We start from the raw sequence: 17,295 nt of genomic DNA on the forward strand, positions 1-17,295 counted from the left end.
TCACAGGTAACAGGAGACACTGACTCGCTAGCAACACCAGGCGGCTAAGACGCCAAAAGCCCCAGCGCAGGCGCCCCTGCCCGAGTCAGAGCTCCGCCTGCGCGCCGTTCCAGGCACTTCCCCCACTGTTTTGGCGGATTGTATGTATACCTGCTGCATATACTGAAGAATGACTGATAAAGGAGGGCAAATGAGTTTTACCTTTTATAAAACTTAAGTTACAGAATTTTCACATTGCTTTATTTTTATAATCACAAAAATCCTGAGGTAAACAGGATGTAATCACTTTCGTTTTGCAGACGGGGAACAAGAAACTTAGGGAAATAAAAATGGGGACACTTAACAGGAATTTCTGTGGAAATTTAAGTAAATGAGAATTTATGGTAAATATTTAATTCCAAAACAAATAACTCACCTTGGCCAATACCGTGACATCACTCAAGGCCCTCTTACTAGGCCAGAGAGAAAAGGAGAGGCACGAACTAGCCAGACCAAGACCCAGCAGCAACCTGAGGGTCTCCAGTTAGGGAAACGCAGGAAAGTAGGGGAGGGGCGGGTCATGGGCGTCACTGGTGGGCCTAAGGTATAGGAAGAATAGAAAAAAGAAGAAAACAAAGAAGGAAAAAAAAGGTTTTAAACATGGTCAAGGGCAAGTAATACGAAGAAGCCTCAGGATTTCTTCAAGGGACACCTGCTGCGCCAGGTCTAGAGGGCAGCAGGCTGCAACCACCAGACACCAGGACTACCAGGCTGACGGGGTTGCCTAGACTCAGGACAGCAGACCGCTGAGACCCAGGGAAGCTCACTAGAAAGGCTACAATCCTGGAAGCTCAGAGACAGATAAAGAGGAGCAGAAGGGCCTCTGCTGCTCTGGGACGATGCTTACTGGGCAACGAGTTCTTACTGTGCCCAGTTAAGACAAAGGAAGAGGGAGGCAAGGCATCTGTTACGGGCTTCAGAGCATTCCTAGGGGTTCATGTTTGCTGGCATCTGACCAAGAGTCCTGCCCATGCACAAGGGCGCAGCCCCGGGCTGTGGGTAGCAAGGCCAGCATCCTACTCCCCATGAATTCAGTCTCCGCTAATCCACCAACCCAAACCACTCCCACCCCACAGCAGTCCAGAGAAGGTAAAATGGCCCAGGGACACACTGTGCTGCTCTCTCAACAGTCTGCTGAATCTCAGAATCGGAGGGCGGCACATATTTGAAGTTCTGCCCATTTAGTTTCACAACAAAAAATAAGCAGAGGCAGAGACGAGGAGCAAAGACGCTGGCGGCCGTGCATCTTGCTAGGTCTTTATGGCTGTGTCTCTGGATTTGTAGGCCACTCCTCGACTCTTCAGCTCCCGCACAATTCCTGCAGCATGAAAAGAAACAGCTCTGTGAGGGAAGAAGACTCCAGAAGATAAGAAAGGTCCCTCGGGTACCACTTGGTGAGGGGAAGGGGTGGCGTGCTCTAAGCAAACTGGAGTTCCTGGACTGCTCATCAACCGAACTGCGTGGTTGACTTGTCACCCTTGAAGATCCAGGCAAGTGCTTGGCAATGACTTGGTTAAGAATGAGAAGAAAAAGAGAGACACATTGTAGTCATCAAAAGCAAGGGTTCTAGAGCCAGGATGCCTGGGTCCCCAAATTCTGGCTCGTTACTTACTAGCTGGGTGACCTTGGACAAGTTATTTAGCCTCTCTGAGATTTGCTTTCCCTCATAGAGTTGTGAGGACTGGCATTAATTCACATAAGAAACTTCCATAGAGCTTGGCGCAGTAAATGAACACTGGCCATTACTATGATTATTATTACCTTGGGGCAGGCGACCAGTGACTGACACTGCATACACACCTGGCTTAAAGTTACCTGAAAGAGAAGAAAAGAGACTGCAGTTTAAGAGTGAGTTACAACTAAAGACCAAATGGAAGCTTAAGCTAAAAAGGAAAGAAATGCCGCCAACTCCCAGAGAAGAGCAATCACTTCTTTTGGCTCTAAGTGTTAAATGACAGGACACAGGACACTATCCTTGGCTTTCCTCCAACCCCATCGTTCTCACTCTGGGGCCACCTACCCACTGATTGAAGACTCCCCCACCCGCACCCTGGCCCTGACAACACAACCAGGCCAAGATAAAGAGAAAGGGAGACACTTACTGACTCGCTGCCACTTGGAGACCCAGCTGTCCTCTGGACTCATCATCGCAATGATTCTATAAAGGGGAAAGAAACAAGAGAGTCAGCCTGAGTTGCCTCTACTAGAGAACAGAGAGACCAAGGGAACTGCCCCCTCCCCTGCTTTACTCTGTTCCCAGCCAGCACAACAGTTCTGGGAGAGGAAACCTAGGAAAAAGCCAAGTATTGAGTTTCTACCAGAAAGCTGGGGAAACTAACTTCTAGTGCTGGGAAGGGACTGACTCAGAGCTAGTACTGACAAAGGTCCTTTGCACTTATGTCCCTGGCCCACCACTCACAGGTCAGTCATCATCCCCCAAAGACTATCTCGCCATGCTCAAAAGCATCCTTCGCCTACCGATTCCCTGGGAAATGGGACAGCTTTTGAGGTAGATAGCATTACTGATTACAACCAACACAACCACTGAGCGCTGGAGCCTAGTGCAAAGGGGAGGGTGAGTCAAAACAATGGGTCCTCTTACTAGAAACAAGTTAGACTTAAGCAAGCTCTGCCTTTAATGAGCTGTACAGCCTGACACACATATGGAGACCTCCCTCAGAATTTCATCAATAAGGTGAAACTAGAAGGTTGAGCTAATACATGAAAAACCCTAGCACAGAGTAGGTGCTAAGTAAACATTAGCTCTCCTTTATTATCCTAATCATTCTTCTCAGGGTAGCTCTAATCCCAGAGCACAGGCAACAGAGGCTACGCAAGGGCCAGAGCCTGCTACTGAGCATGACAGGTAAGCTTCAGGTGCTTTCAGAAGCTAGAGGTCACTATACCCCAATTAAAAAAAAAAGAAGCTACAGAGGTCACTTTTGTCATTCCCCCATTCGATCAAATACTTACTGATTGCCTCCTGTGACAGATCTGTACTAGGCACTGGTGTTTGTTGACTGCCTCCTCAGTATCCATTCCCCCTTCTCTTGGTAGCAATCCTGGATTCTTATTTGGGAAGCCTCCCTCCCCATCCAAATCCTACATTCTCAGCCATATGCTTTGAGTGGAACTGACCCCACCTCCAGGGGTGGCAGGTAGGGTAATACTTGCCCTGGCCCGGCAGACCAACCTGGGGTAGGCACGTATGCAGGCTGTTCTCCTCACCAAAAGTATATTCTCCTCTGTCCTTCACAATCTACCCTTCCAGCCTTACAGTGTCTGTTATCCAACCTTATGATTTAACCTAAACAGAATTCCCACCGTTCTCCAAACATACCCTGGTTTTCCCACCCCATGCCTTTGCTCAGGTCAGTCCCTTTGTTTAGAATGCTTTTTCTACCTTTCTCTCATCTCAACCTCCTCAAAAATCCTGTACTTCTTTCCTTAATTAAGAGCCTGACTCATATGCTATCTCCTCCACTTCTGGCTGAGTTCATCAAGCCCTCCTCTGATCTCCTTTAGCCTTTGATATACTCACTCTTCAAATCCTAATATGCACCAGAATACATAAATAACTCCTACAGCTCAACAACAAAAAACCAAAAACCTCATTCAAAAATGGGCAAAAAACTCCACTTGCTCAGTTCTCATCATCAACTCAACTCTTAAGGAACTCGAAGACAATGACAGCTTAACCTGGACACGTGCAGCTATTATGCCCAGACTCTGATAAATGGTCATAACCTTTTGTTTTTTAACTGAACATAGCATGCTTCAGAACTCTCTGACAATCCTTTAGTAAGACACTAACAATATCAGAGTTGTCACTTAATGTAAAACCCAGAACCGTGGCCCAAAGATGGAGTCCTCAGACACTTCTTGCTTAGAAGCTGTAGTTATTTCCAAGTTTTTATAACTGAATTATATTTGAAGAGACTTTTTTCCAAAGAAGATATATAAATGGCCAATAAGCACATGAAAAAATGCTCAACATCATTAATCATTAAGGAAATGCAAATCAAAACCATAATAAGATACCACTTCACACCCAACAGGGCAGCTATTATCAAAAACAAAACAAAAAAGAAAGTAACAAGTGCTGACAAGGATGTGGCGCAACTGGAACCCTTGTACCCTGCTGGTGGGAATGTAAAATGCTGCTGCTATAGAAAACAGTATCGCAGTTCCTCAAAATGTTAAACATAGAATAATCCAGCAATTCCACTTCTGGATATATACCCCAAAGACGTGAAAGCAGGGACCTGAACAGGTATTTGTAAAGCCACGTTCATGGTAGCATTATTCCTAACGGCCAAAAGGTAGAAGCAATCCACGTGTCCATCAATAGATGCACAGATAAATAAAATTTGGTATATACATAAAATGGGATATTATTAAGCTTAAAAAGGAAATTCTAACACATGCTACAATATGGATAAACCTTTAAGACATTATGCTACGTGAAATGAGCCAATCACAAAAGGACAAATATTGTACGATTCCACTTACAGGAAGTACCTAGACTAATCAAATTCACAGGGAAAGTAAAATGGTGGTTGCCAGGGGCTGCGGGGAGGAGGAAATGAGAAGATGAAAAAAGTTCCAGAGGGACTTCCCTGGCGGTCCAGTGGTTAACATTCCACCCTTCCAATGCAGGGGGCGCAAGTTTGATCCCTAGTGGGGGAACTAAGATCCCACATGCCGTGTGGCAAAAAAAAAAAAAAAAAAAGTTCTGGAGATAGATGGTGGTAATAGTTGCACAAAAATATGAATATATTTAATGCCGTTGAATGAATTCTACACTTAAAAATGGCAAAAAAATTTTATGTATATTTTACCAGATTTTAAACAAAAAAAAACCAAAACCCTAACATATGAAACTTTACACAGTGTCTCTCTTACTTGTAAGTATCTCATTGTGTAACTCTTGCCGTCTCTCACAGCAGCCACAGATGGGAGTCCATTCATTTGTTAGCACTGGATGGTAACAGTGCTAACGAATGAAAGAACTGGAGTATCTGAGTGTGCACACGCATGTGTACATATGTACGAAGTAAAGGTTCCATGACAACATCTGTTTTGCTCAATCCTTTACTCTTCCCTAAAGGCAAACAAAGGAGGAATGAAGTTGGTCCACCTTGAAGGAACTTTAGCAAGCACTGGTTTGGGCCCAGTTTGCATGTAGACCCTTAATTGGCCTAGAAACCAAAAGAAACTTAACCCCCAAAGAATACTGCCCTCTAGCTCCTCCCTTGGGGAAGGAAAATTGAGACCTAGCCACTTACACTTCTCTCATTCCCCTTCCCCCCACTGGGCAATCTCACCAAGGGAAAACTTTTCTCTTAGGGCCTCTTAGAGATATCTAAAAGCATCAGCTTTGGGGCCAAAATTTACCCTTCATTTTTCAAAAAGGATCTTCATACATTCAACAAATGTGTATTAAGTATCCACCACCTTCCAGGCCCTATGCCAGGTCATGGTGCATGACATAAACAGTCCCTATCAGCAATGAGCTAATAGTCTAGTGAAGACCTGTCCAGTGGAAATATAATGAAAGCCATGCAAGTCATTTTTAAAATTTTCTGTAGCCATGTTAAAGGAGTAAAGACAAAAGGTGAAATTAACTTCAATAATATATTTCATTTAACCCAACATATTCAAAGTGTTATTATTCTGGCATGTGATTAAAACAAAAAAAGTCAAGACATTTTACATTCTTGTTCCTTGTGCTGAGTCTTTGAAATCCAGTGTACATATTACAGGTAAGCATATCTCAATTTGGACTAGCCACATTTCAGGTACTCAATGCCACACATGGCTAGTGGCTACTGTACTGGACAGCATAGGACTAGTGTGTCTCAAAATAACTTTGAGACCAACTAGGATTAGGGTCTCAAAAGTCTGTCCACATTTACTTGGTGGGATGCGGGTAATGTAAAAGAATGAATGCAGCAATCTAAAGGGCATACCCATCAAAGGAAGAGCTGGTGCAGTCATATACCATCTCTCGGTTACCCTTCATCTGAAGGTATGCATCACAATTGTCACAGCCATCATATTCAAACTGGTCTATAGTCTGGGAGGGGGAAAAAAGGAGAGAGGTGAGCATGAACAAGGCGAAAAGAAAAAACAGCTTTCTCCATACTTTTACCTGGTCAAGTACAAGACTCCCTATGTTGGTTCTGTCTCATCAGGTCCCCCACCCACCATTCCTACAGCCCCTTTCCTAAGTTCCACTCTCACAATCCTTCTTCTCTTGTTCCCAATTGCGTTTTACCTATTCCTTTCCCTAAATCTCCTTGGGGTCAGGTACCTTCTCCGACTACTCCCTCAGCTGCAGATCCCCACCCTCCTCCAATTCCTAATGTCCTTCGGCTCCAACAGAAGTTCACTGAACGTCTGTAAAGGGTCAGGCCTGTGCTCAGAGCTGAAGTTGCAAAGGCATGTGAGAACGCCCATGCCCACGGCTGCAAGACTTGCCTGCGTTCCTACCGACTTAAACGATGGCCTCCTGCTGCTTCCCACGTTCCCCTGCCACCCCCTGTGTCCTGGACCTGACTTCTCTCTTCACTGTTCCCGTAGCCCTGTTCCACCCAACCTTCCCCCAGCTTGGTCCCCCATCGCCCGTACAACCAGGTCCCCCACAGACACCTTGACCAGCGAACACAGCAAACAAGCCCGCAGATGCCGCAGGTCTTTCGGCACCGTCTCCAAGGCCATCTTCTCCCACGGAAGAACAGCGAATGAAGGAGCCACAACCTTCTCTCGCAGGAAGTAAATAGCAAATTACCCAGAATGCCCGCACTTCCGGTGTCCCAGACTTCCTCTTCCGGCGCGGGAGGCCGCCGGCCCCGCCTCTCCCCCCGCCTTAGGAGATGGTTTCTCCCGCCAGGAGGCGGGGCCGGCCGGGAGTCACCTGGGCCGGCGCGCGCCCCCGCCACCTGGGCCGGCGCGAGGGCGAGGCCGGGCGGCCGTTGGGCTTGTGGGCGGGGCCCGTGGGGGAGGTGCGGCGCGGTTGGCGCCTGCGCGGGAGCGCGCCGCGACCCGGGCGGAATCACGGCGCGCGGACCGTTTGATCTAGGCCGCTGGCACCGGGCCGCCGGTCCCCTGGAGGATCCTGGAAGACAGCGGAGATTCTTTTTTGTCTTCCCGTCTTAAAAGCGCAGGGCCAGCGAGTCCACTGTCTCCCTGTGGATTATCTTTGCAGAGACGAAAAGAAATCCAGGGGCCGCCCCCCTCCTTAACAGGGAGGGAGCGTGATTGGGTTTCCATTTGCGTCCACAGGAACGCTGGCCGGTGAGCGGAGGGCCAGAAAAATGCATATTTAATTATTTCTAAAAGCTCTTTATGTATGTTTCCACGTTCCAGCTGATAATTTACGCTTTGTGCAGCTTTTAGCATTTAGATACAGTTCCTTTACTTCAGATCATCTGTAGGAGATTGTGTCGTTTTTTGTTTTTTTTTAAATTTCACCCTATGGGATGCTAAATGCCTTTCTCTCTGGTTCAGAACTGGGCACCAGACAACGACCACCTCTAACATACCTTTCCTGGAGAAGCAGAAAGGGAAAATGTGCTTTGTGAGGAGGAGAGCAAAGGCCTCTCCAGGCCCTGTGGAATTCTTCATACCTACAGTAGCACCAGGTCTGTTGATCCTCACAATAGCCCCGTGTGTAGGCAGAGGACAGTCATTTGTGTTTATCTGAATTGGAGCTTTGGGATATAAATAGTTCCAGGCCCTGCTGCTCTCTCTTCCCAAGCAGGCCTCCTAAATTGAAACTGAGCTTCTTCAAGACCGGTCTGCTGCTGGTGCCCGTGCCATGTCGTGCTCAGATGGGCTCTGTGACTGGGGTTAGCATGTTCTCTATCACTGCATACTTTCTACCTTGGAACACAGTTCACTCTGTTGTCTCACGGGAGCTCTCTAACAACTCCGTGAAGTGGGCCCATTTCATGGGTGGAAAAAGGCACCAGGGTATTTGAGTATACTCAAATATATCTGAGTATTTGCCCAGGGTCACAAAGAAAGTCACTGAAGCATTATAGAGTGTGAAGTAAACAGTACAATAATAGTACAGATAACGCCCTGAACCACAATGAGGATCCAGTCATGCTTTCTCTTTCCCTGATCTCACTAAACCACGCTTTTAGGGGCTTACAAGCCAAGCCCACCACTGTACTCTGTCCTTTCATAAATCAGAGCCTAGCCTCTGATATCAGGAATAATTTATCTTTGCCCACGTAGAACACAAAGTTGTTACCTGAGTGACAGTCATGACAGAAGAAAACGACGAGACCAGATCGAATTTATGGATAAATATATTAGCAAATAAATACATTTCTCAACATAGTGCCTGATTCAAGCGTCTTTCTGTCTGTTTAGATATAAATACCCACGTGGGTGCCTAGGTGCTAGTTCCCCACTGACTTTGAGGGAAGAAGATTCCCAGGTGGGGTCCTGTGCCCACTTTGCTCCCACATTCACATTCCAAATGGGATAATGCCTGAGGGGCCAGCAATGGTCCAACTGCCCTGGGGTGCATGTCACCCTGAGGAGGCCCCTCAGCCCTTGCCCACTCGATACCAGCTGCCCAGGCCAGGCTTCCTGCTCCAACTCCACTCCTTCCTGTGTGTCTCTGGCCTGCATGGCTTATACTGGGAAGCCGGGCCTCTGGGCCATCTAATCCCAAGGGCCCCATATTACCTCTCCTTTGTTCTCCCGTTCCCTATCCCTGGTCTGAGAGAAAACACCCAGAGAAAACTTCCTTGTTCAGCTGTAATTTTGCCTTTTCTACCTTCATTCCTTCCTTCCTCTTCCTAAGTAAAGTCCAGCAGAAATCCTCTTCTTTCCGCCTACTTTGGGACTTTGAGATAGGCGGTCCCCAAGGAAGAGCTATTCCCTTCCCACTACCCTCACCCCGACCCCCAGAGGAACTGAGGCTGCTGGAGTGACAAGGGAGTTTGACGATCAGAGGCTTCGACCCAGTTTCTTCAAGGTGCTGTACCACCTCAGGGACAGAACTGCACACCCTGGCTTCCCCTCTGACTTAATATAGTGGATCTGACAAGTACGGACAAGGAGGGAAAAACATCCTCCCTTATGCACCAGGGGAGGCCCTGCCTGGTGAAGCTGCAAAGCCCCCCCTTTTTAGGGCTCAGGGCTCACCTATGCTCCTGAGCTTTTCGAAAAGAAGGAAAATGATAAAAACCAGGGTTGCCGCTGATGCAGCAGCCTTACCAAGGAGGAGCCAAAGCCGGTGTGCAGGACTCTCCCAAGGAAGGAGGTGAGAAGGGTCATGCATTCAGCTGGACCCGTTTGCTGGTATGAACATGAGGCTTGGAATGAGAGAGAGGAGACCTGCTGGGGCTGGGGAAGGAGCACCACCTTTATAACACCTATCTACCCGTACCTAGCTTCCTGCTCTCAAAAAGTCCCAGCCTGCAGGGGAGCCAACCCGCACAAGTGGTAGCTGGTTGCCTGGCTGGACACAGGCTTGCTGCACTGCAGATGGTTCTGCAGACAAGGTCTGGAGCTGGGAGCAGGAGACAGCACCTCCTGCCGCCCACCATCACCACCCCTCTGCCAGTGGCTCCAGGAAGTATGGCAAAGAAGAGGGGTGTTTTCTGAGGTCCTTTCTTTTCTCCGGAGCAGGACTCTGTGCCAGGTAGGGCCCTGAGTCGTCTGGCGAGCACTCTTGGTTGGAGCTTGGCCTGAACACCTCACACGGCCTGTTCACACAGCTCCTCGAGCTCCTCTTCTGAGCCTGCATTTAGAGAGAGAGGAGGAAAGAGGTCACTGAGGGTCAGGCCAGTCTTCTGCTTGTTCCACCGGCAAGAGAGTATGGCTGGGAGGGAACTACAGGGAGGCAGGAGCAGGGAATGGGTCCAGAAGGGTGATCAGACCGAAAGCTGAGAGGGGCCCCCGTTGGGACACAGGGGAGAGAAAAACGAATCTAGAGAAAGAGATACATAGATAGCAACCAGTGTATTACCAATACTTACTATTCATTCATTCGCCCAGTAAATATTTATTAAGCACTTGTGGATCTGGCCTGCTACCATGTGCCAAACAGAAGACCAAAAAGACTAAGCAGGGACCTGACAACCTTGTAGGAGAAAAGGTGTGCACGTAAGTGGCAATTATGCCACTGGGGGCAGGCCTGGGGTCATAAGAGATGAATCACGGAAGGAGAAAGATCATGTCCAAGTGGAGCATCAAGAAGGGCTTCCTGAAAGTGGAGATAAATGAGCTGGTCCTGCAGGAATAGGGAAGAATTAGATTTATGGGAACAGGAAGGCAGCAGAACCTTCTGGGCTGCAGAAACTGCAGGAAGTGTTTACCTAGTTTGGCTAAAGCTTGGAGCAGGGGAAGGGAAGGTGAAGAATGGAAAATAAGGTTGGGAAGGAAGATGGGGGCTAGCTGGTACTAGGGCCTTGAAGGCCAAACCAGGTTGGATTTTTCTTTACTCTGAACAAAACAGAACATTTGAAGATGTCTAGAGAGTTTGTTTGAGGAGGATGACGCCGGCAGCAGAATGGAGGGTAGGTGAGCAGGATCACGGTGCTGCGTGGCCCTGCAGGACACGACCCTGACGTGCAGTGCGCAGCCTTCAGGCCCTGTGAGAGGGAAGGGAGGAGCCAGGAGGCTTCCGCCCCGATCTGTAGGCTGCACCTAAGACATGGACAGGGGCCATCAGTACTGGAGGAGAATATGGTAAAGCTAGCGGAGACATGGTTAACAGAACCTGGCGTGGATTAGATCTGAAGAGCAGGGGAAAGGGAGGCACTGAAACCAGTTACGAGTTTGAGAGAGAGAGGGGAGGTAGCAGTCTGGCACCGGCAGCAATGAAAGTATACACATGACAGGATTCAAAAGGAACCATAAAACACGTGGCCAGATCTGCATTACATGGCCCTATGGAAGCAATTGTTTTCTATACTATAACAGCTTGCATGCCTATCTCTCCACAGACCTGGGTCTCCTGGTTGACAAGTTCCATGTCCTCAGAGCCTGGAACCTAGCACACAGCAAGCATACAACGCAGAAAGAAAAATGGAAGGAAGAAATGAATGGATGGATGATAGCAGCTCTCAGGTCCTGCCTGTAGGATTCCCAGACCCCGAAGTCTTATATTTCAGGACCTTTGAAGAGAGAGGGGTCCTCCTAGTGATGGCTGTAGGCAAAGAGCTGTGTCATCCACCCAATGGGAAAAGATGGGGAAGAGTAGGGGTTGGGGGATCCGGAAGAGGAAGAGGAGGATTTGAGCAAATAAACACCCAGTTAAAGTCAAGGATTTACATTATCACCATTGGCTGCAATACAGTAATAGGGATGCACTGAGCCCCCAAGAAAATGAAGTCAGTCTTACTAACAAAGATGCATAGAAGGGAACAACTTTTTGCATCATTCACATAGCTTTTCTCATATAGCCCAGAATTATGGTTATCTGTAGTTATTTCTCCTATAAGATCTCATGTGGCCTGGGATTATGGTTTTCGGTAACTATTTGTCCATGCTCTCCTCAAGAGCAAGGAACAGTTCTTGGCCTTCTTTGTATTTACAGCTAATACTGAGCTATATGCTCAGCTGTACCAATTTTTAAAATATTGAAACGCTCACGATTGAGCTGCTGCCCCAAGCCACCCCAAGTACTTTCTGGTGTCTCAGCCACACTGGTACCTCACCTGAGACCTCCCTAGGACCTGGCAACTAAAGGATCAACACCTGGCAGGGCCAGCATCCCACGCTATGCCACTTGTCCACTATTTTGAATGTCACCCCTGTTGGACCCTTCTCAGCTTCCATCAACCCTTTGGATGACTTCACCCGTTCTGCCATATCCAGCTCTAGTCTCCTGTCCCCACCAGACCCATTTCCCCTGAAAACTCACCAGGCTGGGCTGGCAGCACCTGGCAGTGTGGGTAAGGGCATGGCCTACCCTCTGGGGTGCCAGAACTCCATTCGGAAGGCCCCTCCCCAGATGGGTATGGTCCTGGGGGCTGGCGTGTAGTCAGACACAACCACACCGGCTGTGAACTTGGGTAAGTAGGGCCTGAGGTTTCTGGTAGCAGCCTCCTGTCCAGGCCCGGAGGTCCAAAGATCAATGGGTGGGCCTCTGGGGACCAAGGATATGCCAGGCTGGGGCCATAATGGGGAAGAATCTGGCACACTCGGTGTGCAGTCAAGTCCTGGGGTCGAGAGGCTGGGGAGGGCTCTGAGGGACTCCCCCGCCGTTTCCTCTGTGTGTGTCGGACAGAGAGGCTGGACTTCTGCAAGTGGAAGAGGCTGCTGGGACCAGGGCTGGGGCTGGAGGCGTCAGCTGGCCCAGGGGCTGGCTCGGTGAGGGCCCTGGGCCGTTGTGGGTTGGGGAGCTGTCCTGACGGGGCTGCTGGGTTGGGTCTGGCTGCTTGCGGATCGGGTGAAGGCAGCTCTGGCTGGAGTTGTGTCCGAGGAATGGCAGGCCTGGACTGCGGGACTCCAGTTTCTGGGCCAGACTTCCTGCCGTGCCACTGGAAACGCTTTTTGTAGTGGTGGTGCCGGTGGCGGTGGTAGTGGACATGGCTGGAAACCTGGGTTTCCCCTGTGGGCACCACTGAGTCCAAAGAACGAGGCCGAGAGGCCATGCTAGGCTGAGCCTCCTCCCCCCGGCGCTCCCCTTCAGGGCTGCAGTACACCAGGGGGTCAAAGTCACTGCTCAGGGAGCTGCGGAAGGTAGAACTGCTGCCGTGGATGCCCTGCAGGCTGATGTCCGTGCAGTTGACCACTGAGTCACTCGAAGAGCCGTGACAGGGCCCTGAACTGGAGTCACTGGCTGGCCCGTCTGCCAGGTAGCCGCTGTGTTCTGTGCAGTAGCTTTCTCCAGACCCGCTGCTGTCGTGAGGCCTGGCCCGGCGTGGGGGCATGGGGCAGGTGGCAGGGTGCTGCAAAGTGCACCGCAGGTGGCTCAGCCCCCAGCCCTGCGCAGAGGGGCTCTGGGCCACTGCCAGGCGCTGTGGCTCGCCTGGAGCCCGGGGATGTGCGCTTCTGGGGAGGCGGTGGTGCCGAGGGCCCACGCCTGGCTCCTGGGATGGTAGGAAGGGACCAGGCCGTGTGGGCCGAGCCGCTGCACTCCGGGAAGGGCCCGACAGGTAGGCAGCAGGCAGGTGGTAGTGGGCATGGCCGGGATGCTGGCGAATGAGGTGAAGTCTTCGGCCTGGTTCTTGGTAAGATCTAGACGGTCCCAGGGACTGAGAAAGCGAGTCTCCCTCTGGAAGAGAGAACCAAGAGCACAGGTGTTCGACTCCACAAACGGAAGGAGGTACATTCAGAAAAGAGAGGCTGTAGCCTACTTATTGAGCCTGCATCGCCCGCAAGCTCCATCAGAGTTTGGACGACCAAGGATGCTCCTACCCTGCCTGGGCCCTGGGATGCCCTTGCTCCCTCCAGCCAGTTGTCTCCTTGGGAGTCCCACTGTGCATGGCAAGCCCTGCTCCTCCCAGCAGCCCTTTGGGGACTTTCACCCAGGGCCACTGCTAGCCCACACTGCACCTTTGGGTGAATTAGAAAAAGGCTCTCTTTCCTCAAGATACTTCACTTTCATCTTTTAGAAGATTGTCATAATATCCTGGTTTTGTTCAAACAGGATACTTTATTGCCAGAAAAGTGAAATAATAAATATACAAATCTTGGACTTCCCAGGTGGCACAGTGGTTAAGAATCCGCCTGACAATGCAGGGGACACGGGTTTGAGCCCTGGTCTGGGAAGATCCCACATGCCACGGAGCAACTAAGCCCGTGCACCACAACTACTGAGCCTGAGCTCTAGAGCCCGCGAGCCACAACTACTGAGCTCGCGCCGCAACTACTGAAGCCCGTGCACCTAGAGCCTGTGCTCCGCAACAAGAGAAGCCACCGCAGTGAGAAGCCCACGCACTGCAACGAGAAGCCCGCGCAGCGCAACGAAGAGTAGCTCCCGCTCACCGCAAGTAGAGAAAAGCCCGCGCGCAGCAACAAAGACCCAACGCAGCCAAAAATAAATAAATAGATAAACAAACAAACAAATCAGTCAGATTTAAAATCAACAAAGTTGTCATGAAAATACATCATAAAGATGCCTGCAATGGAATGGCCGCCCCCTCAGATGAGGCCCCTTCGAGCAGTGCACAGCTTAAAGAACAACTGAGGCAGTCCTGCCTTCTCCTCAGCTTCAAGGCAAAACACTTGCCCAGAGGGAAGCCCCTTGTAGACCCATCTGCCTGCACACAGGGGAGTCCTTGGCCCACCTCCTACCTACGATGTTGAACATGCAGAGGGGGCAAGTGCGATGCTGATGCAGCCAGGGGTCCACACAGGTACGATGGAACTCATGGAGGCAGGAAATGACCCGTAGCTCCTGGAGAAAACAAGGGGTCTGAACCAGAGCTGTCTGTAGCTACAGCCGTGGCCAGGAAGCAGGGCATCCCCGACTCCCTCTGGCCTCTCCTTACTGCCGCCATCTGCTTTCAAAGACCTCACAGTAGGACAGAAACGGTATGGGCTTTGATATCAAGTAGACCTGGCTTTTGCCACTTAGCTGCATGACCTTGGGCAAGTTTCTTAACAGACAGTTTTCTGCTGTAAAATGAGGCTAAAAAACTAATCTACCCCCACCTCTCACTGTCACGAGGCTAAAACGAGACGATGCCTCTAGAGCACCCACTGCAGAGCCTGGCACGTGGTACACACTCAACAAACAGTAGTTCTCTTTCCCTGGAAAGCCAGGAAAATAACCCAACCTCAGGGCTGTCTGTGCAGGATACACAAGACATAGATGCAGCTCGAGCACTCACACCAGCCTTAAGTGCTTCCTCCCCCAAGCTCCAGCCTCCCTCCCCAGCCTGGTCATGGAGGTGAACCACGGCCCTGCCTTACCTGGCCCTCCGAGAACTCCTCCAGGCAGATGGCGCACACAGGGGCTGAACTGCAGCTGCTACCTGAGTCTGGCCACTCGGCCCGGGCCCTCCTGCAGCCGGGCTGGTACCTCCTGGTGGCCAGCTGGCTGATGGCCCAGGCTGTTCGCTGCTGAAGGGGATCCTGGGAAGAGGGGTGGGGCCAGAATGGGGCAAGGGCTCCTCTTCCCTCAGCCCTGGACTCCAGCTTGTACTCGGTTCCCAGCCACTCAATTAGATCCTGTGACCACTTGACCACTCTGAGGCGTCTGTATCCTCAGAGTTCATACATGGCTCTGCCAAGCAGGCTAAGCCCTCCCATCCCATTCCCCAACTCATACGACTGATCCCCTTCCCCACTCATACCATTGATCCCATTCCTCCACTCACACTATTGATCACATTCCCCACTCACACCACTGATCCCGTTCCCCACTCACACCACTGATCCCGTTCCCCACTCACACCACTGATCCCGTTCCCCACTCACACCACTGATCCCGTTCCCCACTCACACCACTGATCCCGTTCCCCACTCACACCACTGATCCCGTTCCCCACTCACACTACTGATCCCCTTCCCCACTCACACTACTGATCCCCTTCCCCACTCACACTACTGATCCCCTTCCCCACTCACACTACTGATCCCCTTCCCCACTCACACTACTGATCCCCTTCCCCACTCACACTACTGATCCCCTTCCCCACTCACACTACTGATCCCGTTCCCCACTCACACTACTGATCCCGTTCCCCACTCATACTATTCATCCCATTCCCCACTCATACCATTGATCCCATTCCCCACTCATCCTATTGATTTTCTTTCCCTCGATGACCCATGAGAGCAACTTTTTATCCAACTGCCTGCTTGACATCTCAACTTGGATATCTAACAGGCATGTCAAACTTGACAGGCCCCACGCTGAACTCCTAATCCCATGAACCGCCCAACCACACACCTGTCCTCCCGCAGTCTTCCCCACCTCAGTAAAGGCAATTCCATTCTTTTAATTGCTCAGACCAAAAATCTTGTTGCCATTCTTGACCCTTCTCTTGCACTCCATGATCAGTCCATTAGAAACCTGTCAGCTTTGCCTTCAAAGTGTGTGGAGAGTCCAACTAATCCTCACCACTTTCACTGCTACCTCCCTAATCCAAGCTACCACTACTGTCCCCTGGATTCCTGTAATAGCCTCTGAGCTGGTTTCTCACCACAGATCAGGTGAGGTCAGATCATGGCTCTCCTTCCGCTCAAAACCCTCCCATGAGCGAAAAATAAATCCTGACAACGGCCTTAACGGTCCCATACCACTGGGCCCCCATGAACTCTCTGTCCCCACCTCCTGCTCTGCTCTCTCACTCACTGGATTCCAGCCACAGGACCGTCTTGCTGTTCCTCAGACATACCGGGCACACTTCTGCCTCAAGGCCTTGGCACTTCCTGTTTTCTCGCCTCAATCACTTTCTCCCCAGGTATCTGCACAGATCACCCCCTCACCCATTGAGGGTCTTACCTGTAATGTCATCCTTTCAATGAGGCCTTCCCTGGCCTTGCTTTTAAAAATTAACCCTGTCCCCTTTCCATTCCCTCCCCTTTTCTATTTTATTTTTCTCCCTGGCACATGCCACCATCTAAATTATTGTATATTTTACTTATTTATTTACTCATTCATTTTACCTATTTATTGTCTGTCTCTTTCTACGAGAATGAAAGTTCCTCGAGGGGAGGAATCTTTTGTCTTTTTGTTCACTGCACTATCCCCAACACCTGGAACAGTGCCTGGCACAGAACAGGAGCTCACTTTATTTGTTGAATGAATTAACAAATGAGGACTCTTGTGGAGAGAGGCTGCTGGAAATCAACAAAGTCATTTGCCGGGGGATTTAGGTGTAAACTGTTTCACAGGCGTAAGAGCACCTTCTTTCCTCACTTTTCCCTTCCTGCTCCCCACCTTCCCCCACACATGCACTCGCCCACCTCCACCAGGGAGCCCACCCGGCTCACCGGTCTGCTGTGACGGGGGCGGCACCGGATGCGCAGCACGGAGGCCAGGATGACCACAAAGATGGTGCCCACCACCGTCAGGAGGATCCACACGTCATAATCTGGCTGGGGGAGCGAGCAGAGAGGGAAAGGGTCACACTTCTGGAAGGAGCGGGGCCAACCCGGGAGAAACACAGGAGCCCAGGAGACACACGGAGAACTGGAGGGCCCCTTGAGTCTTCCAGCAGAGGGGATGAGGTTGCAGGTGGGCTGAGGTGGTCCCTCTGCCCACGGGCACTCCTCCAAATGTCTGCTGTGAGAGGTACTATCTCAAGACCCGTGTGCTAGGGAAAAAGG

The 17,295-nt window shown here is 50.5% G+C and overlaps 2 protein-coding genes across 4 annotated transcripts in view; both read right to left on the reverse strand.

The window, feature by feature from the left end:
• Nucleotides 1-213: 213 nt before the first annotated feature.
• On the reverse strand, nt 214-6,807 carry SUPT4H1 (SPT4 homolog, DSIF elongation factor subunit). The gene is made up of 5 exons (XM_068531184.1): nt 6,694-6,807; nt 6,012-6,118; nt 2,142-2,197; nt 1,801-1,854; nt 214-1,357 (listed from the first exon to the last, which is right to left on the reverse strand). The coding sequence occupies exons 1-5, from the start codon at nt 6,760-6,762 to the stop codon at nt 1,290-1,292; spliced, it is 354 nt and encodes a 117-aa protein (XP_068387285.1). The 5' UTR covers nt 6,763-6,807; the 3' UTR covers nt 214-1,289.
• Nucleotides 6,808-8,354: 1,547 nt separating this feature from the next.
• RNF43 (ring finger protein 43) overlaps nt 8,355-17,295 on the reverse strand; it is a 59,578-nt gene continuing 50,637 nt past the window's right edge. For all 3 annotated transcript variants that reach the window (XM_068530597.1, XM_068530596.1, XM_068530595.1), the window contains 5 exons: nt 16,960-17,064; nt 14,932-15,093; nt 14,311-14,413; nt 11,933-13,288; nt 8,355-9,805 (listed from right to left, as the gene is read on the reverse strand). In XM_068530597.1, the coding sequence (XP_068386698.1) occupies nt 9,762-9,805; nt 11,933-13,288; nt 14,311-14,413; nt 14,932-15,093; nt 16,960-17,064 (1,770 nt within the window). In that variant the 3' untranslated portion in view covers nt 8,355-9,761. The remainder of the gene's footprint in view (nt 9,806-11,932; nt 13,289-14,310; nt 14,414-14,931; nt 15,094-16,959; nt 17,065-17,295) is intronic.

The sequence above is a fragment of the Eschrichtius robustus genome, chromosome 20 (genome assembly GCF_028021215.1).
Source record: "Eschrichtius robustus isolate mEscRob2 chromosome 20, mEscRob2.pri, whole genome shotgun sequence".
Lineage (NCBI taxonomy): Eukaryota > Metazoa > Chordata > Mammalia > Artiodactyla > Eschrichtiidae > Eschrichtius > Eschrichtius robustus.